At 37.6% G+C, this 17,053-nt stretch overlaps 1 protein-coding gene across 2 annotated transcripts in view; it reads right to left on the minus strand.

The window, feature by feature from the left end:
- LOC136857690 (hemicentin-1) overlaps positions 1-17,053 on the minus strand; it is a 509,109-nt gene that overhangs the window by 185,705 nt on the left and 306,351 nt on the right. For both annotated transcript variants that reach the window (XM_067136543.2, XM_068225274.1), the window contains exons 26-27: positions 14,533-14,664; positions 10,858-10,979 (exon numbers count right to left, since the gene is read on the minus strand). In XM_067136543.2, coding sequence (XP_066992644.2) covers positions 10,858-10,979; positions 14,533-14,664 — 254 coding nt within the window. The remainder of the gene's footprint in view (positions 1-10,857; positions 10,980-14,532; positions 14,665-17,053) is intronic.

Genomic DNA, 17,053 nt, shown 5'->3' on the forward strand with positions numbered 1-17,053 from the left:
AAATAATTTATTTTTTATTCTATGAAATTCATTAAAAATCAGTACAGAAGTCACTTGCAGATTCTTTCTTGCTGCATCTTATGAGATTAGCAACAACAGAGCTGGAAGTGGACATTCGTTCATTGGCAGATGCAAACTGACATTGGCGGGTGCTCTTTTAATTCGAATGACTTGGGTGCTGGGTGTGTGCCGTCTTCATCATTAGAATTCATCTTAGGTAGGGCCCCATCCTCAAAAGTGCACAGGTTGCTTATAAGGTGTCAACATGAAAGACCTGCACTAGGCCTCTCCGGAGGCCACATAATATCATAATCGTCGTCGTCGTCATCATCATCTATGTTATCTATTTTGAATTATACTTTCAGGTATTGAGAAAAACACACACCACAGGATAAAATTACAATGCTAATGTAAATGTACAAACCTTATTAATGTTGTAAACAGTACAGATTGCTACAATGTATACAAATATGAAACATCACCGGCATATAAGCACATCAAGTGCTTTGCAGGTGTAAATAATTGCAAAGATAATGTATAATATCCAACTGCATATTTGAAAATGTATTTTAGATAATAAATAAATAAATAAATAAATAAATAAATAAATAAATAAATAAATAAATAAATAAATAAATAATATTATTATTATTATTATTATTATTATTATTATTATTATTATTATTATTATTATTATTATTATTATTATTATTATTATTATTATTATTATTATTATTATTATTATTATTATTATTATTATTGCTAGAAAGGAGAAAAGGTCAATGGTTTAGATGGCAGAAGAGGACCCCAGTCCCAATGGCAGATAAAACTGAATAACTTTCTTCTCTCAGCAACGTCTGTACTTCACTGAATCAGTTGCAAAAGGCATCTATACTACTGTGGAGCAGCCTAAAGTTAAGCCTGGCAGTAGGCATAAAATGCCTCTGGGGGTGGTGACCCCACCATAATAAAAGTCAAAATATAAGTATGGGACTTCTACATTTGCCTCGGAAAAGGATAGGGTGTACCCTGCAAGTAAGGAATTCGATCCCGGCCCTTATTTCTAATCCCAGGATTTCGGGATTACACTCGGTCAGTCCCGGGATCCCGGGATTATCCCGGGATTGAAGGTTGCAAATAAAAAATAAGAAAATCTTACATAAATCAGCTTTTTAATCAGCAAATCGAAATTTAGACAAAATCAATATATTTTATGGTATACACCTAGCCAATTTAATCACTCTAACTAATCAGACTTAGAGTCAGACTAACCAGATTTAAAATCACTCAGTCTCTATGTTAAAATTATTCTTTTCCAAGAATCAGTGAGATCTCTTTAAACTTACATAATTTTATTTTAAAACCTTTATGTAACAAACTATGCAAATAAACTTTCTAAATTAACAACAATCTCTCTGAACATAGACTAAATAGTTGACTTTCATGTAACAAACATAATAAGTAGGTAGAATGTTTCTTAGCAAAACGTATTTAAAAATAACATTAATCAGTCACATTTCACATTTCTCCTAAATGTAAAGAAAATTAATTTAATAGGAACATTCTAATTTGGATTGCAAAAATATTATCTGAGAAATAACAACGCGTCCATTGTCTCATCAACAAGCCTGCTTCTCAGTTTGTTACACATATATGCAGCTGCTGAGAAAGGCGTTCAGGTTCGATGGAAGTTGGAGGAATCGTTAGTAAATACTTATAAGCCTGCTCTAGGTTATAGCTCCGAGTAGAATTTGAAGACTAGGTTCATTTCCTTCTTAACGATTCTGGAAAATTCATTTTCATTTAATGCTTCAGGAGACCTAATTTGCATGCTGTTTTCTTTTTCCAGCTGAAGCTTTCCTTTGAGCGTAAAATCACTTTTTTCTGTATTTGTAGGCTCGACTTTCATATTTTGTTCTTCATCTTCGTCATTCTTTTACCATTTAATCTCTCAATTAAAGAAACAATCTGGCTTTTTATCAGGACTTTGCTCGGACTTGAAAATGTACTCTTTATTTCATCCTTAATCGCCGACGCCACATTGTCACTATGAGGATTTTGTAGGTAGCATAATACGCCACTCAACTCATTTCTTCGGTGATTTTTCATGCGATTTTGTAAATGTATCTTCAATTTAGAAGCCAACTCGGAGCTATTGTCATTTAACTGCTTAAAAGGAAACTTAAGGGAAGCATCAGCTGTGCATAAATTCGCATCAGTGCGACAGAATACTTCTACAGTTAATTTGACTGGAGCCAAGACTTTAATGATTTCATCAATGAGCTTGATATCGGACTCTTCCAACAGCACTGGATTATTCAAATCTATAAGCGCCTTTTTGACGCTAAATTTCAAGAAGGCATTCACTCATCTCACCCACACAGGAGAAGAAATGTACTAATGCACGCATTGTGGTCAGGCTTTCACGCACATAGGGGATGAACAATACAGTCATGCGCTAAACGGGAACAGGCATTTACACATCGAAAAGACGCATAAATAACGCACTGAGAGTTTCGCTCCACACAGTCTATTTTGCAAATGTTTAAAAATGATGTCAATCCTGAAAACTTAATCTCGAAAACTACGGGATTGAAAAACGGTCGGGATCGAATCCTCTACCTGCAAGCATTGCACAGATCCTTCGGCACTGGAGGAACTGAGGAAAATGGGCGACCACTCGCCAACATTGCGAAGGCGGGCATATGACCCTGACAGTAAAGGCAGAAGAAGTGGTGGATTTTATGGAGAAAGAGGGTATAGAATTGATGGGGTTCAGCGAAATTCAATGGAAAGAGAAAGGAAAGAAGAGAATGTGGAAGAAAGGATGTACACTATACTGGAGTGCTGGCTGAGAGGCAAAAAATGGAGTGGGCAGGAAGAGTATGTGGATATGGTAGAGTACATCAGCAACAGGATAATAAAAATTAGATGGAGAATGAGGAACAAAGTGAAAGACTTCAAACAAGTGTATGCACCACAGAGAACAAAGAGGAGAATATTGAAGAATTTGTGGAGAAAGTAGAAAAGGAGATAACAGATGTGGAAGTGATTACAGTATAATGAGAGACTTAGGTGCACAGGTGGTAAATGAAAGAAAAGGGAAGGAAGGCTTGGTTGGACAGCCTATCAAATTCCAAGTGTGCAGCACAAATACCTAACAGTTCATACCAAAGTCATGGTGTATAAAGAAATCATCGTCTCAACGTTACCACTAAGCTTCCTCATCAATTCAATTCTCAGGCACATGACCATGAAGGTGACAAACATAAACCCTCAAACTTGGGACACACTTCCCAAGGATTGCTTGCTTTGGCACTGTTGAACTGTTTGAGCAAGAGTGTTGCAGGCATGAAGGGTCTAAATGATAGATACACATACAGATGCAGTCTCGTCCTCCCCCATCCATCGAGTGCAATCTAAGTAGATGCAAGTTTCATGCTAGAATTGGCTTGTTCAGTCATCGTAAGTACAAAAAGAAACAGCACTAAGTGCAAGCGGATTGTAAAAAGGAGAAATTGTTACTCGGAAACAAGTAACAGCTGACGATTATTGCAGTATTATCATTATTATTATTATTAAAGTGTAATTAATACAGTGCTATTTTCTTTACGTCGCACCGACACAGATAGGTCTTATGGCGACTATGAGAAGGAAAGGCCTAGGAATGGGGTAAGGAAGCGGCCATGGCCTTAATTAAGGTACAGCCCCAGCTTTTGCCTGGTGTGAAAATGGGAAACCATGGAAACCATCTTCAAGGCTGCCGACAGTGGGGTTTGAACCCACTATCTCCTGGATACGAGCTCACAGCTGTGCGCTCCTAACTGCATGGCTAACTCGCCCGGTAATACAATGGTTTAGTTATTTGCTTTATCTGATAAATGTCTCGTTACTTGGCTGAATGGTCAGGGTAGTGTCAGTATAGAGGGCCCCAGGTTAGATTCCCAGCCGGGTCAGGACTTTAACCTTAAATGGTTACTTCCTCTGGTTCGGGAACTGGGTGTCTGTACTGTACCCAACATCCCTGCAACTCACACACCACATACAACACTATCCTCCACTACACATAGTATCTTATACACGGCAGATGCCGCCCACCCTCGTTAGAGGGTCTGCCTTACAAGGGCTGCGCCAGGCTACAAATAGCCACACTGATAAATGTGGCATCAAGAAGGGCACCTTGCCTTCAAACAGTGACCAAAATCCAAAATGAGCCTGGAAAACCTTAGTGACCACACATATGTATGGAGTAAGCTGAAGAACTTGGCCTCTTCCAGTTTCAAAACTAATAAGTTAATAAATGTAAGAAAGAAGGTGATACTCAAGAAGTCTAACTGACCAACTGTCAGGCTGAGTAGCCCAGACAATAGAGTGCTGGCGTTCTGAGCCCAACTAGGCAGGTTTGATCCTGGCTCAGTCCAGTGGTATTTGAAGGTGCTCAAATATGTCAGCCTTGTGTCGATAGATTTACTGGCACATATAATAACTCCTGTGGGACAAAATTTCAGCACCTCGGTATCTCCATAAACCAAAAAAGTAGTTAGTGGGAAGTAGAAAACAATAACATTATTATTAAAAGTCTAAATAATGTAGAGACCCGGCTCTATCAAGGGTTAAATATAAATTCATATCCAAACTCAGAATCTCTCAGTGCAAAAATAATCTACACATAACTTTACAGTAAACTATTTGTCAAAAGAAGCAATGGCAGACAGAAAAGGCAATTGCAGAATTTTTTTGCATGTGCTACTATGTCATTCATCAGCAGATTCTGGATAGATTTGCATTTTAACCATGCATACCTAATTCCTCATGTGAAGCACTATTCTCCCTGCAGTGCATATTTTGTGTTTTCCTCTTTGGTAGTGCATGTTTCAAGTGATTTATATCCCATGTACAGACATCTGAGAATGATGTCCTAATGCAAGCATCTCATCTTGACATCCAAAAATAACTTGCTGGAACTAGGCAGGCACATGATACTTTATAGGAATGGTTGGGCAACCTTGATCAAGATAATTCTTGCAAGTTTATGCTTAATTCAGTTACCTTGTCTGCTTTTTTGGACCATTCAATAGTTATTACAGTCACTTATTTGGTTTCTTCCTTGAAACAGGTTGAAAAAGGTTAAAATGTGCTTTATGATTTCTCTTTCATTCACACTGTCTAATGCAAAGAGATATACTGATACAAATGCGTATGCTCAAGTTTAAAGCTTTCTTCAGACGGAATTGTTTTGTTCTACAAGTATTGTGATACAGCTGTAATGACACATAAAATGCATCATGTTCAGGAAAATATTCAAATAACTACTGTTGACACAAGAAATACAAAATACGTTATGTGAATCAGAAACACTGACCACTTATAAACACAGCTTTAGTGTAACGTAGACCAACAAAGGTGAACTCAATGAAAATTTGTGTAAAGATTTATCTTGGTAAACATTCAACTGGTTAAACCAAGAAATATGAATTTCATCAAGTTAAGAAGTATATGAAGCAATCAGATCCAGATGAATTGCAAAGTAGAAAACCATACAATCCTGAACCTTATAAGAAGTTGCTAGATCAATTCAAGGAAAAATTAAGTGGAAAATGGATTTGGATCTTGCTGGTTGAAAAAAAAAAAAAAAAACAGACAGTGAAACAAAGATCTGTAATTTTGCATTCAGAACTCTAAGAGACAAAGTAGACAGAAGCAGAGCATACCAACCAAGTATGAAGGTGTCACATGATGCTAATGATACTCTTAGCCATTTTTGGCCATCAGATATTACTTGCAAACATTCTCTCGGGGCCTGAACTGATACTGTATCTTCCATGCATAAGGTTATGGGTGGCCAAGGATATTGCATCCCAAAAAGATACATCTGTAGCACATGGATTTTATCAAATTGGTGAAATGTAATTGTCTTCCTTTTCCTTTCCCTAGCTCACAAATATATATCTTTTGAAATGATTGGAAAAATTATCCTACCAACTTCATCATGTCATGATGGGAAACACAGTCTTGAAACTGTTGCTAATTCTGCTGATAATTTCAAAGAACTAGAAAGAATAGTTCCCTTTATAAGACAAGGAATTTTATAAATCACAAAACTATTTTTGTGACTTTTGGATGCAGAGGTAGGTACTGTATAAGTGAATTGGGAATGTTTTTGGAATGGACTACTTGCTAATTTTACAAAAGAATGATTCACAAGGGTGGCTAATCAATATTTAGCCACCATCCATTCCAGTGCACTGTACCTTGAATGTGGATGGTGACTACTTACTTGGCCACCATTGCCATTACAGTCTATAAGGCGTTACAGTATTTATTTGCAATACAGCAAGGTCATTGTTGGAACATCACAAACAATGCAATCTCAATGTGTATGGAATGGTAAAAAGCACTCTAAACAGAGCATGACCTCACTCTTTGAACAGACAAGACTGGATTGCTTTTGATCTTTTTTTGTGCCACAATGAGCACAACTCCTGTTATTACCTCTCACAGGCATATGTTTCCCTATATTGTTAAATTACCTTGCCTAAAATAAAACTTTATTTGAGTATGAAAGATGAAAACACCACAAGTTTATGTTCTGCAATCAGAAGAGCAGTATTATTTCTGCAAATATAATCTAAGCAGTTCAAATCCCATTTTAGAAATACATCATGGTTAATTCACTATTTAGTGCCTCATTATTTACCAGAGTGTGAATTCATAAAAATTCAGAAGTTACCAATTTATGCAAAATAAAGTAAACTAAAACACAGAACTGATCAATGCAAAGTCAATTAAATTTTTCCATAAAATAATAAATAAACAGCAGATGAGTTTACCTGTGACTTTTGATGTTGAATGAATGTTGGATGATGATACACATGTAAATACAGCTCAACAGTTCAGTCACATCCAGCAACAGAACAAATTCAAAATGATCATAGTGAAGAAAATGCACTTTTAACAATAGATTCTAAATGGATGGTCTTGATCCTCATTCTCCCCTGTCGATTTGCCACAATTTTCTAAATCTCATTATGTCTTCTTATGTTGTCACTACACATTCAGTCTCTTGGTTCATGCCTACAGATGCGTCATTCAGCATTGTCTGTGTCTAATAAAAACTAATATATAGGGCGCTAAATATTTAGATACCATCTTATAAAGGCGGAATATTATGGGTGGTCTAAATGTATTGCATTCAAAAGGCTAGGAAAACAACAGATAGGGTATCTGCCACCTGGGCGACTGCCCTAAATGCAGATCAGTAGTGACTGATTGATTGTGTGTGTGGCACAACAATTTATCCTGTGTTGTAGAGAGGCTTTTACAGAGTAGCATTTCGGGAGAAAATAAATGCAAGCTTCTGTATGAGTTATTGTGGTGATTAAGTGCATCCAAAAAGAAAACTAAAAAATGTTATTATGTTACCAGTACATGATTTTTAAATACTTTTTAGCACATTTTAAGATTATATTTTTATAGTTCTCAAAGTGAATCAAAACTGACATCAACTTGGAAGAATTAAACCATCATCATAATCACAAGGAAGACTTCTCCAGGAAGTTGAGATTTTCTTCTGAAGACGTAGAGCAAAGTTCTCTGCGAAATGTTAAGAGTTTCACCTTATTTTCTTGACACGGGATAAGCCCAAAAAGCCTACAAGTATGGACCGTGAATGCATTAATGGTAACACCATATAGGTACATAATTTACATTCAAAGTCATCCAAGAATAGCCAAAGAACTATTTCTTGACTGGTTCACTTCCACTGAATCTAGGGTAAAGTCAGCATTGAATAATAAAATTAAGTTCATCAGCCCTAATTGACAAATTAAGAAAATGCAGTAATATTCCAATAAACATTAGTATCAGTGAAGAGGGCAGTGGAAGTTCTTCCAAATGTTATAACTGTAGTGATTAACAAAAACTTTGGAGGAGTTACTGAAAAATACATTGGGAAATATTTGACTCCAAAACTTGAGGTACTTACCGTATTTCACGGCATAATCGTCGCACTTTTTATACCGAAATTTTCGAAAAAAATTGTAGGGTGCGACCATTATACGATGAATATTTAATACCAGTATTTGTATTACTCAAAAAATGTATTTATAACTAAATTGTATTTGATACAAATTTAAGATGCACGTAATACTCGCGTTTATACATCAAAATAATTAAAATAGTCTAAAACAAAATTCATAATTTTTCGCAACAAATCGGCGAACGTTTTTCCAACCTGAAAATAAAAATGAACGTATTAAGTTAATTTGTCATTAATTTGAGTATTAAAGTTAAAATATTACACTTGCAAAAAATTATCGCTTTGTTGTGAAATGCGGACTTACCGGTACGCAATTTATTCCAAATCTTCGGTGTCGCTATCGCAGGTTTCGCTATCTGATGCGCCGTCCGCGCCTCTGTTAATACCAGTATCAGATTCTTCGTCTCCCTGCCACACTGCGTCATCTTCGGAACCGTCTAGTGCATTCGAAATCCCAGTCCTTTTGAAGCTCTTGGAGACTAGTTCAGGTGGTATAAGATCCCAACTCTTCTTCACCCACGAGCATAACAAGTCCAAGGGTGGACGCCTGATATTTCCGGCGGGCGTCAATTGCTGATCGCCGCTCATCATCCACTCGTTGTAAAATCGACGTAAGTGGTCTTTAAAGGGTTTATTAACACATACGTCTAGTGGCTGCAAAGCAGATGTTAGGCCACCAGGGATGACTATCTGTCGTGTCTTATTTGTAGTGAGAATTTGCTTCACTTCGTTCACGAGGTGACCTCGGAAACTATCTAAAGCAAGCAGAGCTGGTTGTTTTAGTAGTGCACCAGGTCTTCTATTTCACACAGTTTTAACCCAGTCCAGCATGAGTTCTACGTCCATCCAACCCTTTGGTTGCACTCGTACATGAATTCCACGGGGAAACTGTATATTCTTAGGCATCGTTTTCCTCTTGAAAATGATGTAAGGCGGCAACTTTCTCCCGTCAGCTGTAATGGCTAGCATTGCCGTGCATCGCAACTTCTCACTACCGCTGGTTTTCATTAATACACTCCGTGATCCTTTTAGCGCAATAGTGCTGTTGCGAGGCATATCAAAAAAAGATTGGAGTCTGATCGGCATTACCGATTTGAGAAAGCAAGTACGAAGTTTCCTTGCGCAAACGTATGACAAATCGGTGAAAATTTACAATCTTGTCCGTGTAATCAGCAGGCAACTTTTGGCTTAGTGTTGTTCTCCTTCGCACTGACGGATTGTGTCGTCCCATGAACCCCTTAATCCACCCACGAGTCGCCTTAAACTGAGTTACCGGTATGTTGTGTTTGCGTGCTACCTCCTGTCCCTTAATTTGTAACATTTCATATGATACACTGCAGCCATTGTTACGTATTTCACTGACGTACCTAAACACTTCTTCGTCAATTATAGGAAACTTCCCTGTTTTAGGACCTCTAAACGCGCGTCTAGAAGGGTTTGTGCTTTTTAGCTTGTTTTTTACTTTCCGCCAGACACGCACCAACTTTTCACTCACAGAAAATTTTCTTTCTGCAGCTCTGTTCCCGTGCTGTTCAGCGAAGGCAATTACGCTTAGCTTGAAGCCCGCAGAATAGTTTCTGTATTTACCCATAATCGCTTATAAATGCTTCACACGTTAATGTTTTGCGATATAAATGACTTTCCGTAATTGTTCACTATTAAAACAAATTATTTCTGCAAACACCCAAAACACAAATTAAAAACTTAAATTCTCACGCACACATGTCTACAGTAATCACGTAAATCTGAAACAAATAAATGCATCTGTGATCTGTCAATTCCAGAGCAGCCAATACTGTTAGGCAGCAAGGAAGCATGCAACAATTTATCAGTTTAGCTCGTTGGTTGCGACACACTACTGCGCTTGCGCAAAGCTCGCAAACCGGAGCTCTAGCTAGCGCGGTGTAGATCTACTGTATAGTTGACTGTATTCCGAGACGTCAGTAACAAACATTCATTTTTTTCAATTTCTTTTAAACATACGGTAATTAGGTTAATATTTCTTCCCAGTTATTGATGATTTTACATTACATTACTGACGAGTTTATAAAATAAAACTTTAATAGCATTGGATAATAATTATCTTGACTGCTTGGATAAAAGTTTTCATCCCATGCCCGGACACTTATGACGTAGTAGTAAGATAAGAGTCTAGCGATGACAACTGAGACATCGTAAATAATTCGGCTGAATAATTCCGTGGAAATCTGCGTTATCGTCTTGGATTTCACTTCGTGCGCAATAACACAGGAGCCGGCCCCATGGTGTAGGGATAGCGTGCTTGCCTCTTACACGGAGGCCTCGGGTTCAATTCACGGCCGGGTCAGGGAATTTTACCTGTATCTGAGGGCTGGTTCGAGGTCCATTCAACCTACCTAGCCGGTATTTCCTGGCGACGTTGCCGATAAGCGATCACTTACAGCCTTACGTATTTCAAATGGGAACTCATAATATGTAGGTGGTGAATAAATAGTACACTGTCTCGCGACCACGTTGTCAAACTGCCGATAGTCTACCAGTAAGCCATGCGTCGTACATATACCGGTATTATTTATTTATGCGTTGTGCAACATGTCGCAAACGTGACTGTGTTGCCAAATTGCCCATAAACCATACACGTATTTAAATTGCGCATTCATGTGCAACTTACGTTGCAGTTCCATTTACCTTTTAACCAGATTAGTGAACAAAATTTGGACGTGCGACGATTATGTAATTAAAGGTTTAAAGTCCGATTTTTGTATTGAAAATAAAGGATGCGACGATTACGCGGTGGCGACGATTATGCCGTGAAATACGGTATATGCGTGCATTATTACCTTGAGCCAGTCGATTTTGGGTGGAGGCACAGCATCCATTGCTGGACAAGCAATTACCAGAGGTTCACCCTCATTAACCTCAAGCTCTCTTTCCATTTCTGGTTCCATCATGGATGGTGGCACTGGAAGAGAACAGAACACTTATCAGATTATGTGCTGGTGTGTGAACACATTAATATCTTTCATCACCAGCTTGTTTTCCAGTTCTTTTGATTTATAAAGTATGTTAAGCTACCCTTTTCTGCTAGAAACCTGAATGTTGTTAGTGAATAATATGCTCTAAAATAGGGTTCTACTTTAGTATGTGTTTTCAAAGCTTTTAAGAAAAGGTTAATACAAAACTAGCCACCAGTTGCCCATGTTCAAATTTCGCCCTTTCCTGTGAACTCGTGCAGTGAAACCACCTGTCTTGCATCACCTTTGTCTACGAGACATGAAGTCATATAATAGAGAGATAGGAACAAGATAAAAACATGTGGTAGGATGGACAAATGAACACAGTGTGAAGAGGGAGCAGCAGAGATAGGAGACAAGGACAATCTTCCTTTACATCTTTATACATTGCCATCTTCAAATAGATAGGCTCTCTCCTCATCAATCCATTTTCTACATCTATCTCTTCTCAGCCCCCACCAACCTCGTTTCTGCTTCCCAGTGTAACCAGGAAGGTGGGCATCAACACTCACACATCATCACTCATTGAGGTGCCATCTTGACAACTCTTCAGTCTTGATATGGGAAGTGTAGGATAAGAAGAAAACTGGGTAAGTGCAGGAAAAGGGAAGAAACATAAAAGATAAATACAGGCGGTAAAATATTAGGAACAATGGACAAACACAAAAAGAAAAGGATCACAATCTATATACTGTATCAAACTTCAGTACCTGTGACTGTGGAAGAAATGTTTTGGCTTAATGCTCATCTCTGGGATTAATGATAAACCTAATCCAAAGATGTTTTGGACAACAGATCCTATTTTTAAATTCCCTATATCTTCTACTGTTCTAATGTTAAAAAATTGCTGGGCCAGCAGTGTAACAGGATAGTCGATCATTAGGAGTGAGCATGTTAATATTGTTGAGGAATACTACAGCCAAATGATGAAAACAATTTTCACATTACTGCAAAAGAAAAGACAACTGACATGAAGGAAAAGGTAATATTGTTACATATGGATAAGATCCAGGGAGAAAGCTGCTACAATTTTTTCAAGGCATGAAATATTATTATACACTTAATTGTCAATTATTAATAACAATCTAATTTAAAATGTATACATTGACAATTTAGACTGAAAACAGTAGTGTGAGTAATTAACATATAATGTTATGGCTTATGACCATAAATTTGAATCTAAATGAGCTAGACTAATGAGACTACAGTAGAACCTCGATTATACGCTCCCGGAACCTACGTTTTCCCGTATTATTTGCTCAAATTACGTGGTCCCGCGAGCATCCTATTTAAATCACGTTGTAAAAAACCCACATTATCCGTTCCTCGAAGAAACGATTTCCCGGATCAACCGTCCAGAAATTTCAGTCCCATCAATGTTAAATCCTCAATCATGCGTTTTTCAAGAAACTGTATCTCACGAAAGGACGGCTACGGCATACTTACTGGTCTTAATGTTAACGACCCGTCATTGCGGTAATTTGAGGAAGTAGCCTACTGTACCGTACTGGAACAGCGATCGGCGGTGAACTTGCATAAGGGACCATCTTAACATCGCATTCGCGTGGTATTGTTTAGAGAATCATTGGAAAAAATAAAGCAGAGATCGTCCACAATTGGAAGGAGACAGAATGCATTTCGGCAGCTCTACTTGAAGATGGAACAAGTTTCGTCAAATACTCGTACTTGCAAAACGTCTACGTTATGTCCAGAGTTACCGGTACATGTTTATTTTTTGATTTTTTCGAGTTTATCGCCGAAAAGGATTTCGGCACTTCCCTCAGGGCACTGTATATTCACTAGGCTTTCAGGCAGGAATTGAAACTACTCCTTCTTAAGTACTGGCAACACAAATTTAGTATTTTAATATTATTGCATACGATTATGTTACAGTATCGAGACCAGAAACTTAGGCATACATGCTGTACCGGTACATAACGTCATGGGACGTTTTGGGATTGCCTATTACTGTTTTGGTCTTAATATAAGACTGGGAATTTCACGTGTTTGTGCTAAAATGTTATAAAAACTGCAGTCGGTTTCTTTGCGCACGTTACATTTAAAAACTTTGTATCATTTCGCAGTGCAGTGAGCGCGTTTTCCAGCTGAGTCAAGGTCGCGAATAACCATATTTTCGGAAGTGTTAATGATATTTTTTCTCTTTCCAATTTGATTGTGTTGTGATTCGTGACGGGCAGAACTGAATATAATGCATTCGAGAACTTGCGGATCGATCTTACATTCAAAACCATATTCTCGAGTTCAACATAACCTTTAAAAGTCGATGTAGGCATAATTTACGTGGTACCGGGTACAGGTTTTCCATAAACTGACTACGAACAGTATACCAGTGACTAAATTGCAATGGAAGATTAAAAAAAAAAAAAAAAAAAAAGAATTTCGCCATCATGTTGGGCGCTTTTGTATCTAGTGTGCTTTATTTTATTAGATTAGAGAATTAAAAACTACTTGTGGTTGATTGTTGTTTGGCTTGGCGTTGCGAGTGTTGTTAGATTTTTCGAAGAGTTTGGCTGATCAAAGTTGCTGAACTAAAAGAAGTTTTCAGAAGAAACTGACGAAGTTTACCCGGTAAAAGTGAATGTAAAATTTTGAGATTTTCGGTAATTAATGTTTGAAGCCGGCCCTGCAGTCGAACTTGTTTGCCTCTCACCCGGACGACCCGGGTTCGATTCCCGGCCAGGTCAGGCATTTTTACCTGGACATGAGGGCTGGTTCCAGGTTCACTTGGTTCTACGAATACCTTTAATGGAGGAGCTATTTAATGGTGAGATGGCGACCCTGGTCTAGAGAGCCAGGAATAACGGCCAAGAGGATTCGTCACATTGACCATGCATCACCTCGTAATCTGCAGGCCTTCGTACTGAGCAGCGGTCGCTTGGTAGGCGGAAGGCCATTGGGGCTGTAGTTTGGTTTGGTTTGGGGGTGTTTGTAAGATTATAAGTATACATATTTCATTTTTGTGATGTTTAGGCAAATAGTTGATGGTTCATTCATTCCTGGATTTCCCGTTTTCCCGTTTTCCCGTGCTGTACTTTTTTTTCCGTGGTCCCTCCAAAAATGGAGAGTCGAGGTTTCACTGTAGTTTGAAGCAAACTCTATACATCAAATAACAAAGAAATGTAAAATTAAGAACCTTGTTAAGAACTTTGTATATAGCGTAGCACACTCATTTCTCACAGCTGATTGATCTTTATAACAATAAATATTGTAACTATTAAACTACCTACTTAGAAAATAATAACTGAGAGTTATTCTACATCAGCTTTATACATTTCAAAATATTAGTAACAACTGTAACCCTGGGTCTAAAGAATTACACTTGGTCAACAAAATCTGCCACTATTTACCACACATTAATTATATTTTGCATTATAGATTTATTTAGCGTATGGCTAGAAATACAGTGTCTGTCTTAGGTAGGATCTACACTTATATATACGTATATCTAAATACAAGTATGAGAGGCAGCTACTCAATTACCCAGTATATCCACAATATAGTTCTTCTGATCTTCTCCATAAGGGTTTTGTGCAACACAAGTGTAGAGTCCAGAATGGTTGTGACTGACCGAGTGGAAAATCAGTGTGCCATCAAGATGTACTGTCAATCCCTCTGAAACAGAGGTTACTTTCTATACAACTACCATTGACATTTAGCAATTAGGAAGATAAACATATTTATATTATCCTGAAAAGGAAACAAATCATTGAATTCAATTTAATTTAATTTCTCGGTCAATGGTTATTGAAGTAAATATATACCAACAAAGGATAGCACTGTAATGACAATACCTGTAATTTCTACAGAAACCAACAGCATATGTTTTAAGATTGTGCTGTAAATATAGGATGGTATAAAAGTCGCTTTCACCAAAAATTCATTCTCAGTTTTCATATTTGTCGTTTGAAGAAAATCGATAAAGGTTGTCAGTTATGTTCCCCATTTGTAAATCTGGCCTAAACAATGTGAGTTATGCATTACAAAACAGGGCCTACAGGTTCAACACATTTTTAAAGAAACAAGTAATATAAGGTTTCAAATTTTAGGAGATGGTGACATTTATCCCACGATACTCCAACAATTGAGAGAGAGAGCTTTGGATTTTGATTCTTATTGAAGTGCTGGTCTAAAAAGATATAGGTGTTTTCTAATTCAGTCATTAAACTGCCCTTATTAATAATCTGAAGGTCCTGGCCAATAGTGTCCCATTTCTTTCATATCAAAATCTAAATGAAAAAATGAAATGAAATGGCGTATGGCTTTTAGTGCCGGGATGTGTCCGAGGACTTCGACTCGCCAGGTGCAGGTCTTTTGATTTGACACCCGTAACGACCTGTGCATCGGGATGACGATGAAATGATGATGAAGACGACACTTACACCCAGTCCCCGTGCCAGGGTAATTAACCAATTTTGGTTAAAATTCCCGACCCTACCAGGAATCGAACCCGGGACTCCTGTGACCAAAGACTAGCATGCTAACCATTTAGCCATGGAGCCGGACAAGTACTCTAAATGATATCGTAGAAACAAAGTGCCCGGTCACTGACCAAATTCCTAACTTATTGTCATCTCTCAACATAAACAACAACAATTTTTTTAAAAATCTTCAACTATAAATCCAGCATTAATACACCTATATCAACAGCAGCTAATGTCCTGTTGCCTGGCCACACCCCTTCCCCTACGCGTACCAACAGCGATCTTAACGCCCCGCCCACCCCTCTCCACCCGACACACACCCCTTTCCCTACACGTACCAACGGCGATCTTAACACACCGCCCACCCCTCTCCACCTGACACACTCCCCGCCAACAATGACACATCCCTACAATACGAGGAGTAGAGGTAAAGCGACTGTCAGACCACCTCACACAAGAAACGCTGCCAGACATCCCTCCTAAAGTCTAAAGGGTAAGTGTTAAAAAGATTAATTCCACTAGTGAACAATTCCAATATAGCAACTCGCACACTTTTTTTGTCTCATTTTACAGACTTCAACACGCATCACAAGCTGTTTCATTTACACCTAAGAATCCAGTTGAACTCCTCTTCAGACTTGCACAGATGATAACTTCATAAGCTTCACGACCTAGGCAGCATACTTTCATATTTAAAGAGAAGAAGGATTTTGTTATATGAATGAGACTTGATCAATCATCCTCTACTGCCATCTAACCAGCATCTTCACTCTGAATATTATTAATAAAGACTCTTGTTTCAATAAAGAAAAGATTTTAATCTATAGAAGATTTTAACTAATCCACAAATCATTTTAAGCTAAACGTATTGATTTCTTGTATATACTGAAAAATTCTGTGTTAATATTATTTTATATTATCTCCATTAGATGGGAACATAAATATGATTTCCCATTAGAACTTTCAAACAAGATTAACCAATTCAATCCAAATATGACTATAATGTCCTTATACATCAATGTAAATTATTGTAAACAAGTAGTTTTTAAAAATAGTTTTAATATAACTTCCACTTCAGAGCTTTGACCTGAGTATAGAATTTATGGCTGATGATGCCTGCGATGACAGGTGAAACATGTACCATTACAACCTTAGAATGATTATATAAGTCTTAAAGACTGTAAAGTATTGAACAGGTGGTTTTAAATAAATTAATTGTAAAACGTTTTAATATATTGAACTTCATACGGTCCAATAATGAGATTGATCACTTGTAATAAGTTAAGATAACTTGGACAGAATTTCAAAATGAATATGCGAAACACTTCCGTCTGTGTAACGTACAATATTTTATTTCATACTATAACCAGATGAAAATATTATTATATTCAGTTTAGATTTCACCATTTAAACAATCAACGTCTTTTGTGAAAATCAACATAATTAAAAAATCAGTCGATGCATGTATTGACTCACTCACATGATGCAGTGTAACCATCTGGTAAGTATGTGCCTGCAGGCCTGCCAGTAGCTTCCTAGTCCAACTCACTCATCCCTTCCAGGAACTACTGAAGGGGACT

The sequence above is a fragment of the Anabrus simplex genome, chromosome 1, assembly GCF_040414725.1.
Source record: "Anabrus simplex isolate iqAnaSimp1 chromosome 1, ASM4041472v1, whole genome shotgun sequence".
NCBI classification, from domain to species: domain Eukaryota; kingdom Metazoa; phylum Arthropoda; class Insecta; order Orthoptera; family Tettigoniidae; genus Anabrus; species Anabrus simplex.